The sequence below is a fragment of the Morchella importuna genome (genome assembly GCF_003444635.1).
Source record: "Morchella importuna strain M04M26 chromosome Unknown Morimp01GS036, whole genome shotgun sequence".
Lineage (NCBI taxonomy): Eukaryota > Fungi > Ascomycota > Pezizomycetes > Pezizales > Morchellaceae > Morchella > Morchella importuna.
Genome location: NW_025763433.1, coordinates 511,779 through 522,561, shown reverse-complemented (window position 1 = coordinate 522,561; position 10,783 = coordinate 511,779). Strand labels below are relative to the sequence as shown.

At 50.2% G+C, this 10,783-nt stretch overlaps 1 protein-coding gene across 1 annotated transcript; it reads left to right on the top strand.

Moving 5' to 3' along the window:
- Positions 1–78: 78 nt before the first annotated feature.
- On the top strand, positions 79–1,768 carry LAJ45_09512 (uncharacterized protein; the record flags this gene model as incomplete). Its single annotated transcript, XM_046119053.1, has 4 exons — positions 79–186; positions 261–420; positions 507–1,623; positions 1,675–1,768. The coding sequence occupies 4 exons, from the start codon at positions 79–81 to the stop codon at positions 1,766–1,768; spliced, it is 1,479 nt and encodes a 492-aa protein (XP_045967868.1).
- Between the last annotated feature and the right edge of the window lie 9,015 nt (positions 1,769–10,783).

Here is a 10,783-nt window from a genome sequence, read left to right as displayed (position 1 = left end):
TTCCTCATCATCATCACGGTGAACATTCCTTAAGCCTCAGGTCGCATATCTCAGCAGATCAGTCAGTCCACTGTCAACATGGTTAACCTCCGCAACACCTTTGCGTGCCTTCTCGGCGCCCTTCTCGCTCCTTCAGTCGTTCTCGCAGCGGACAGTGAAGCATGGAAGACAAGATCCATCTACTTTGTTTGTTCCCCAATCGCCAACCAATAGCTACAGCTATGCGTCCACAGGGTCAATGACTAACCAGCATGATTTAGGTTCTTACGGACAGATTTGCCAAGACCTCCAGTTCCAGCACCACCGCCTGCAGCAGTCTGAGCTCTTACTGCGGCGGTACCTGGAAGGGGATGGAGCAGAGACTCGACTACATCAAGGGACTCGGATTTGATGCCATCTGGATCACTCCTATCGTTGCCAGTAATTCAAACCCCCTCCTCTCCGCACCCCCGGTAATAATAATATACAAATTAGATATGATTCTAACCACAATCCGCTGCACTTAGACACTGATGGCGGATACCACGGCTACTGGGCAAAGGACCTCTACTCGGTCAACACCAACTATGGTTCTGCCGCTGACCTGACCTCACTGATCACGGCTGCGCACAACAAGGGGATGTACATCATGGTTGACATTGTCGCCAACCACATGGGTGCTGGAGACGTCACCACATTCAACCCCTTCAACAACGATGGCTACTACCACACAAACTGTGACATCACCGATTACAGCAACCAAGCCAATGTCGAGTACTGCCGTATCGCCGGTCTCCCTGATATCAAGACTGAGGACTCCAATGTGCGCTCAATCTTCCAGTCATGGATCAAGAACTTGGTCTCGACCTACCAGATCGATGGGCTCCGTCTTGACACCGTCAAGCACGTCGAGAAGGACTTTTGGTCAGGATTCACCAGCGCTGCTGGTGTCTTCAGCATCGGGGAAGTCTACCAGGGTGACCCCGCATATGTAGGACCTTACCAGAACTACATGTCCTCGCTCGTCAACTTCCCCATGTACTATGTCATCACAGATGCCTACGCCCGCAAGGCCAGCTTCCAGCCCCTCGTCGACCAGCACAACAGCGTCAGTAACAACTTCGCCCGTCCCGAGCTTCTCGGAATGTTCATCGACAACCACGATGTGCAGCGCTTCCTGAGTATCAACTCTGACTGGACTCTCCTCAAGAACGCCCTTGCCTTCACCATGCTTTCCCGTGGTATCCCCATTCTCTATGGTGGTACCGAGCAGGCATACACTGGTGGAAACGACCCAGCGAACCGTGAGGATCTCTGGAGGAGTGGATACAGCACCACCCACGACTTGTACACCTTCACCGCGAAGCTCATGGCCGCGAAGAAGGCTGCTGGTGGTCTTGGAGCGAACGATCACGTCCATCTGTATGTTACTGCAAACGCATACGCTTTCAGCCGTGCCGGCGGGAAAGTCGTTGTTTTGACCACCAACAACGGAAGTGGCACCAGCGGCCAGCACTGTTTCAACACCGGCGTCGCCAGCGGAACTGTCTTCACCAGTGCTTTGGGAACTGCGACTTACACTGCTGGCTCCAGCGGAAACATTTGTGTCAACGTGTCGAATGGACAGCCGGAGGTTCTTGTCTCGTGAGTACCCTCGGTCCGAGTGAGAACAACAAGCACTAACAGTGTAGATAGGGGGGTTACTCTCACGACTACCACGACGGCGGCTTCGACACCGACAACGACGGCCGGTACCTGCGTTACTGTCACGGCAACCGTTTATCAGTAGTTTATAAAAAAAGAAAAATTCTGGCCAAAATGCGTTTGGGCAGATCGCAGAGATGGAATTGTTTATTGTTTGTGCTTGTTTTGTGTAATTAATATCATGGCAATTTATGTATCTCAATTACGAAACATAAGTCTCGAAATTTTTTCAATAGTTAGATAGGCTTATAATTAATGGAGTCTGATTAAGGGAGCACTGCTCTGGCGATAGAGAGTACCGCTGCCTGATCAATCCTTCCCCTTAGCCGCCCCAAATATTCTCTTTCTGTTCATCTCCGAGTCCTTAATGTATCCGTTTCTCTAGAAAGGCCAAGTCGAAATATTGGCAAGCTTCTAAATTAAGACTTATCAACTTAGTAAAAATGTTAAAGATATGAATATCGCTTTTTCTGGTTTACCGTGTCATTGCTTTATCTACCTCGAGTACAACAGCGCCAGACCTCGAGAACAGACAAGGATAGGGGTCAACGAGGGCGAGATGCCTCGAGAACACCCTCGAACCGAACCTCGAGCGTCCTCATGGACCACCCTAGTGCGCAAACCTTTTCTCCTGTTTGCTGTAGTGACAATTGCAACTGAGGTTCACAATCTCTTCTTGGCCTCTTGTCCCCCCAATTGCCTTCGGGATTGGGAATTAACATGGCCTCAAAACCGATTTCTCCGCTTAAAACTTTTTCCAAACGGGAACCACGGTTCCATCATTCTTGGGTGGGTTAGGGTTTCATTCGTGTGTAAGTAATTTTGTACATATCTAGTTTTTTCATCCAAGCCCAATGAAGGCTAAATGAACTTCACCCTCCTGAGCCTGACGTGTACTTCAGATCGTTGACCTTTAACTTAGGATATACTGCACTTAATGTCTCGCCTGAGCAATGGCGGGGGCTCTGTCCATTCAATGATTTGGCGTAGGCCAGTGGCATTATCTCGTTATTCAACCCTCCCCCCCCCCCCCCCGCGCCAAACCAACGATAAATCTTTTCGCTGAGCCATTGATAAACCCAGCCCGTTCATGAACGCTCACCATAACACAGTCTGTATGCTTCGCCACCCAGTTTCTTAAACCACCGCTAGTATTCCACGAAACCCTGATTGGGCAATCAATTCGTAATCTAAGGCAAGACGAGGATGAGAATGGCCCTTGGGCTTTGGGCTGGCTAGGCATGTCACTCAATGTCCGAATTGGGTCAGGCCTGTGGGTGTTTTGGGTTGAGTCGAAACATGAAACAGTAGGATCCGGGCCGGGCGGCACCTTTCGCTGGATGACGCCTCAAGTTTCAAGAGCCCAACCCGCCGGCCTATTTCCTCACTCTCCCTCGTCCGGCTGGGGCGGTCGAGTCCACCTGAAACATTGGCTGGTCTAATGAGAGGCATTCCGAACAACATTTTATCATTTATATCAAATATTTACCCCAACAAGAATGAAATTTCTCAATATTACACCGATATCAAAGGTCGACCTTCGTACTCTGAACTACGTTCACCGCTCTACACCGATGCCGGGCCACTTCTGCCGAATAATAACCCCGGCAGTGCTTTCCCTACATTCTTCGGCCATACCACTGCAAAGGGCCCATCTATGCTCGCTGACAAAACAAAAAGGTCGAGCACTCCGGCCACAATATCCATCACCCTTGCAGTCTTCAAACTTATCAATATCATGATTATTCCCACCCGTTATTCTTTCCTTGTTGATTGTATAATTGTACTACTCCGATCATTCATTACAGCCAGAATATGAACATAGTTCCTGATTCGTTTTAATTACGATGGGCCGACCGAGAATTTTCATCTCGCAAGGTCTTGATCCCCGACCTCCAAATACGGCCATACAGGCTAGACATTGTATTTGGAAACTGTCGACAGAATTAATACATATAGCACCTCGCGTTTAGATTCAATTAATGAATTAAAAAAAAAAAAAAAAAAAAAACCGCGTTTAGATTCGAATTTAGACATCAGTCACGTGGCCATATACTATTGAGGACAGATTGACTAAGCAGGTCTACATATTCCGGCGCCCACGATCATTGACAACAGGTAATGCTGATCGGCGCCTTGGCACGCCCAAACTCTTGGTGGTGGTAGATCACTAGATGCATATCTGTAAATTTTGGGGATTTTCAGGTGTGGTTCACATATTACTTCTTTGTGGGGGATAGTAGAATACGTGGACTATGAGGTAGCTTCTGATGGTCCTGATATAGTGGAAAGGGAGGATGCTAGGTGTAGAACAACGCCAAGAGTCAATAGTAAGCACATTTTAATCATTGACACTGAGTACAAATGGTGATGATGCGGTCGCCGTGTGCTTGAGTGTGTTTTAAGTGAATGTTCTGTTTACTTCTATTCCTCTCCAATTCACGGCGCTGTTCAATCTACGCTATTCAATCTCCCACTTTTACTTTTTTATTATATACAGGGCGCGCGGTAAAAGGTATGACGTATAAACAACGAGGCGAATGCCCACGCGAGGTTTCTACAATTTTGATTTGGCCCTGACCACAAACAAGAACAAAAAACTAAACGCGGACCAGTCAAGACAACCGAAATCAATGACCATTCCAGTCCATCCACTAGATACCAGAACCTGCGCATGATCAAACGACGTGTTGGTCTTGGAACTACTTTGTTGACCTAGGTATTGATAACACAGACATTGCTGACGTCGCAAATAAATTTTCATCTCGTTTGGGGGCCGGAGGGACACCGATATGTTAGAAAGTCTTGGGCTTTTGGCCTAGAATTCTAGGTGGCGGTGCCGGGACTGGTTTTCGTGGTGCCGACCCGGCTGTGGTTGGTCTCCAGGTTTCGTTTTTAGGGTGCATTGAGGCCGTCCCGCGGAGATTTTGTCTTTCGTGTCAAAATACACGTAGAAGCGAATGCGATATATCCCAGTCAAATTATTATTACATCCCATCTCTCAGCCCTTTCGCAATCCAAGCCGCCAGTTGCACGTTTACAGCGCACCGACGATCTTTTCCCATTCCCGAGTGACACCCCATGATCCAACCCCATACCCCAGTTCCAGGGCTCTCATATATAGTCCTCAGGAGTCCGTACCCGTCCCTAGCAGCACAAAGGCATCCTCGTAAGCTCTCCCCTGGGGCCAGCTTACTCCCCGCGGTCCACGTATCGGAGAGTTTCTTGCCGCCTCGTCCCCCGTGATTCGACCATGTATTCCATGAGTCGGCCATCACGTGTGCATTCTCGTTTCCGCACCCAAATATAGGGCCCGCATGTAATCTACCTTAAACTCAATCTCGCTGCAGGGGCAGCAGAGTCTCCAGATCCGCGTCCATTCGCGAGTCGAGCCATGTTTGTTCCCCCCAAGTCAGCTCAGTGCTGGGTCCGTTCTAAACCCGCGTGAACATGTACAAGGATATGTGCAATATTCGTGATACCTGTCTGCCCCGGGATCAGGCAAGGTGTGTGTTTCTGCGAGGGGCCCGTGGTTGGCCATAGCGTTGGGATCGATTTTAAACTTTGCCATGTCTCTCAAACATGTTTATGATTACATAAACACGTTGAAAATGGTAAGATGTCACATGACGGACTGATTTGTGGGTGTGAGAGAGGAACTGCAGATATGCTCGATATGCTCTATGGATGTTTGTCTCTCACCTCTATGTAGATCTGTCCCTTCCCCTACACCCCTACTACTCTACTCTCCACTCCCTCCACGCCCTCCCCGGTCGGTCGGCCGGCCGGTCTTTCGGTTGGGGCCAGTCCCCATTAAAATCAATATTATTATCACCCCAGGGCCCAGCTCGGAACCACAGCATCCGTGCATTTGCAAACGGGCTGCCTGGCTGCCTTCCCTGCGCGGGCCTTCTTCCTTGTGCCTTCGTCTCTACTCTATCCTACTGCATGACCATATCTATCCACATCCACCAATTCTCGAAGCCCGGTTGCCTTAACGCCGAAAAGGGCCATCAAGTCTCCATAATCATCACTCGACAAGGTCCTCTCGGACCAGCAACTGGTCATTGCAAAATAATACATACATCATCATCATCACCATATATACATCCCTATCCATATCTATCCCTCCATCTGCAGTCAAGATCCCACTCGTCCACTATGCGCTCAGCTCTGGTCTGGTCGCAATCGGAACGAAAAGTAAACGTTGCGAAGTGCATTTCATCATATCCCCCTAGCTATCGCTCTATTACTTTACTCTACTCTCCGTACCTACTGTACCCTGTGTTCTTAATTGCTGCCAGCTACCAAGCCCGGCATTATGAGGCTGATGTGTGTGTGTTATAATTATGCTGTACCCGCCGCGTTTCAAACTCGGCGCGGAAGCGTTCCCAATTGTTGAGTAGGCCTAGACAGCCAATGGGCATCGGGGTTTGGCTGTGGGGTAGGGTTGGCCAGGACAGCGCGTTTGTCAGGGTTAGGTGCAGTGGGGCCGAGGCATGGCAGGCAGGAGGGCATAGCTAGGCCAGCATGGCAAACAAACAAGTCTTTCTGCTCTACAGCCAACTAATTAACAGGGCTAGCATGCTGTAAACTAAGTAAATGACAGGATCACCCGGGCAGAAACGTGGTTGGCCGTTCTGGCAGTGGAAATAGAATTAGTTAGTAGGAATCGTTACTTGGATGGGCAGTTTGTTTGCGGGGCCTAGACTTGTTGTGGTAGGTGAGTACCTACTGTTGAGTGGAAAGGCCATCTGAGGTCCCTTCCCTCGGTGGTCTACTCGCTAGCCCTGTGTGGGGATGGATGTTCAAGACCTCGCTTGCTTCAACGCTCCACTCGCGCTTCAACGCTTGAATTCAGCCATCAAGCCTTTCCCGGTGCCAAGACGGACCTTTTTTTTTCTCGTGTGTATTTTCAATACCTGATTTGGCCCCTCCGTAGATACCATCACGGAGGGCAACAGACGGTGCTTGCTGTAGACTTACGGGTCCCGCATATTCTCACGGCATAACCTATGTACATCCTATATCTCGGAAAAAACAGCAACAATCGAATGATCTCTCAGCCCTGAATTCTCCACACAGTTTCTCCGAGGCATGACCGAGCATTCCCCGTATCAATCAGTCCCCACAAACGTTCCCCAGAGCCCCAAATCCCCAAATCCCCAAACCCCCAAATCCCCAAATCCCCAAACCCCACGCACCCCAGAATTAAGGAACGATAGAAACGATAGAAACAGACAGAAACCGGGTCACAGAAAAGCCCGAGGATTATCCGTACCGAGATCTCGGCCTATCCTCGGGTTATCCCCCCGAAAAGAGTTTAAGCACCTGGTCGGGGTTGTCGATTGGCAGCGGTCTGGGGAAATAGAGTATGCAGATCAATCAATCCCTCGTGCCTGAATGAGGTCCATGTCGTAGGTTTATGCATATTTTTCCCCGGCCGCGTCTAGTCGTTTGGCGCTGGTGGGGGGTCTTGGAACGGGATACTCACGGCTTCGCGGAGATCAATTGGCATCGACACTGTATGCCGCCGGTTCTCGTGAGTTTGTTCTGAGCGCCGTCGGTGTACTGAACTGGTACTGTATGTACATTGGTCTGATTGATGGTGGCTCTGTGGACATCATGCCTCCGTGTGATCAGGCCCTGCTGCTGCTGAACGGGAAGGTACACACGGGGCCATCGTGCTCTTCGAATTCCAAGTTATAACTGCACGCTCCCGCTCGACGAATATTTCCACACGACAGTAGCAGCCAGGACCCACAAGAGCTCCTAACACTATCGACGGCCTAGCTATCGTGCTCCAAAGTGAAGGTTTCTCTCTCGATCCAGCAATGAAGTACAGAATCTACACCCTCTCGCTGCTGTTTGCCGTTGCGGCAGGCACCACCGTCGTCCCCTCGCTGCACACACGCTCCCGGGACGTGGACGCCTGCCCTGGCTACAATGCAAAGAACATCAAGAAGACTGCAAACACCCTCACCGCCGACCTTCAGCTCGCGGGCAAGGGCTGCAACATCTACGGTGCAGATATTGCTGAGCTGCGTCTCGAGGTCACGTATGATGATGGTATGTTTATACCCACTTTAACTTAATTATTCCTGCCCTCCTTCTTCTTCCCCGGATTTCCACCCAGACTGATCGATCGTGACTGACGTTGTCGCGTTTCCCCCAGATTCGCGCATCCATGTCAAGATCCTTGACCCCCACAACCAACGCTACGAGGTGCCCGAGACCGCCTTCCCCCGCCCAACTAGCAAGTCCAACCAGCAGTCTTCCCGCTCGCACATCCGCTTCGACATCACACCCTCGCCCTTCTCCTTCGCCGTCGTGCGCAAGTCTAACGGCGAGACGCTCTTCGACACCAAGGATCACCCCCTCGTGTTCGAGAACCAGTACCTCCGTGTCAAGACGAGCCTCCCCGAAAAAGCAAACATCTATGGCCTGGGCGAGCACTCGGAGACGCTCCGATTGGACGAGCGCAACACGACGAGGACCATGTGGGCGCGCGACGCCTTTGGCATCCCCAAGGACTCGAACCTCTACGGCGTGCACCCCGTCTACATTGAGCACCGCACCACGGGTTCCCATGGTGTCTTCTTGCTCAACAGCAACGGCATGGACATCAAGCTGAGGGCGGACGAGGCTTCGGGCACAAGTCTCGAGTACAACGTCATCGGCGGTATCCTCGACTTTTACTTCTTTGCTGGCCCCTCGCCCGCTGATGTGTCGCGCCAGTATGCACAGGTGGCCGGGCTGCCGGCCATGACGCCGTACTGGAATCTCGGTGTAAGTGGTGGAATCTCTTTCCCTCTATGCCCTTCCCCCCTTTCCATGCATATTCCAGTTTCGTCATCTAGCGTGTATGTGTGTGGTCATTATGCTAACCAACGTTCGCACATGTAGTTCCATCAATGGTATGCTAGTGTGCTTCGATTTTGCTTTTTTTCAAATCCCCAATCCCCCCGACATTCCCCGTGCAGGCGGTCAATGTCTCAGATGGCGTCTTGATATAAAAATAGTAGCTGACCGTTGGTCTCAACCCTAACCCTAAAGTCGATGGGGGTACAGAGATGCCTTTGAGGTCGCCGAAGTGATTGCCAATTACAGCAAGGCCGAGATCCCGCTGGAGACCATGTGGACAGATATCGGTATGTGAAGCCTGCAGTGCTGTTAGATTCGGGGTGTTTGTGGTTGGTTGGTTAGTGCTTGTGGTGCTAATATTAATGATATCGTTTGTTGGCATGTAGACTACATGAGCAAAAGATGGATCTTTACGGTCGACGAGGGAAACTTCCCGCTCGAGAGCGTGAGGCAGATTGTGGACTACCTCCACGAGCATGATCAGCACTATATGATGATGGTGGACCCTGCCGTCGCGTACACGGACTATCCGACGTTCAATAGGGGCGTGGAGAGCGGCGTGTTCTTGAAGGAGGACAACGGGACCATCTACAAGGCGGTGGTCTGGCCTGGTGTCACTGCGTATCCGGACTTTGTGCGTCTCTCCCCCTCTCAATTCTCTATCTCTCTATCTTTGCACTGGGCCAGTTCTTAATATGAGGAAATGCACAGATGCACCCCAACGCTTCGGCTTGGTGGACAAACGAGTTCAAGCTGTTTTTCAACCCAGAGACTGGTATCGACATTGACGGTCTCTGGATTGACATGAACGAGCCTACCAACGTAAGCCAACAAGCTCCCTCCCCCCAACCCCGGCCAAAACACTTCCAGCAAAGCCTGCATCTCAACAATCAAGAACAAGAACAAAGAGCTAACACTGACAAATTCTCAATCAAGTTCTGCGACTATCCATGCGTTAGTCCTGAGCAGACGGCAATTGACCGGGGAATGCCCCCGGTAGCTCCTCCGGTCAGAGCTCCCCCGCGCGAGCTGCCAGGGTTCCCCTTCACTCAGCACAAAGAATCAAAGGTCAAGCGCCGGGACGTTGAGCAGGATCTGATTAATCCCCCGTACGCGATTGCAAATGACTGGCCAAACGGAATCTCAGACAGAACGGCAGATACTGACGTGAGTGCCTCTACTTGACTTGACTTACAAGCTCTTGATACAACTCAACTTCCAGTCCTGTTTGAAACCGCTGCTAATTGGTTTCCATTGTTCGGGGTACAATAGCTTGTTCACGCAAACGGAATAACAGAATATGACGCGCACAATCTCTATGGGAGCAGTAAGTCAATCCTCTGTCTCTCTTTTTTCTTCTTTCTTTTTATCACTCTTTCCCCAGACATGTCGAGAATTAAGACGAGACGAAACGGGAGAGTTATCCAATGAGTGAACCAGACTAACACCCCCTTTTTCGCTTTACTCAGTGATGAGTGTTGTTTCTCGCGAGGCCATGCTGGCTCGCCGCCCAGGGTTGAGGCCAGTGATCATCACTCGCAGCACCTTTGCTGGTGCTGGCGCCAAGGTTTGTAACACTCACAAATTCCGCAAATCCGCAAATCCGCAAATCCCCAAAAGACTCACAAAATGATTGTTCTCTTTTTTTTTTGTTCACTTGCGGTGACGCTAGTAATGATGGTGGTGGTGCGCCACGCCATGCCATGCCATGCAAAAAAAAAAATTTAATCTATTAATCTATTTTCGCCCCCTTCATTTACTAATTTGGGAATATTGACAGGTATTCAAATGGCTTGGTGACAACAATTCGTTCTGGGAAAACTAGTAAGTTTCAACACCCCGCCGTGCCAATCCCCTCTCCCCCACTCAACCCACCCCCCCAATCTACCCCCCGGCGAATCTGACATGGCGGAGGACGTCCGTGCCCACGAGAATATCAGAATTTTGAAAAGCTTCACATACTAAAATAAAGAAAAAATGAAACAGTCGTGATTCTATCGCCCATATGCTCGGGTTTGCCAGCATCTACCAAATGCCCATAGTTGGATCTGATGTACGTGAGATTCCATCCAGATCAGACAACCCTTTTTTTATTTTTATTTTTTTTAAATTCCTTTTTTTCTTCCTTTTCTTTTCCGCAGCAATTTCAATATGGGGTACATCCAATCTAACCCGGGAATGCACCCAACAGGTCTGTGGATTCGGCGGCAACACCACCGAGACGCTCTGCGCCCGC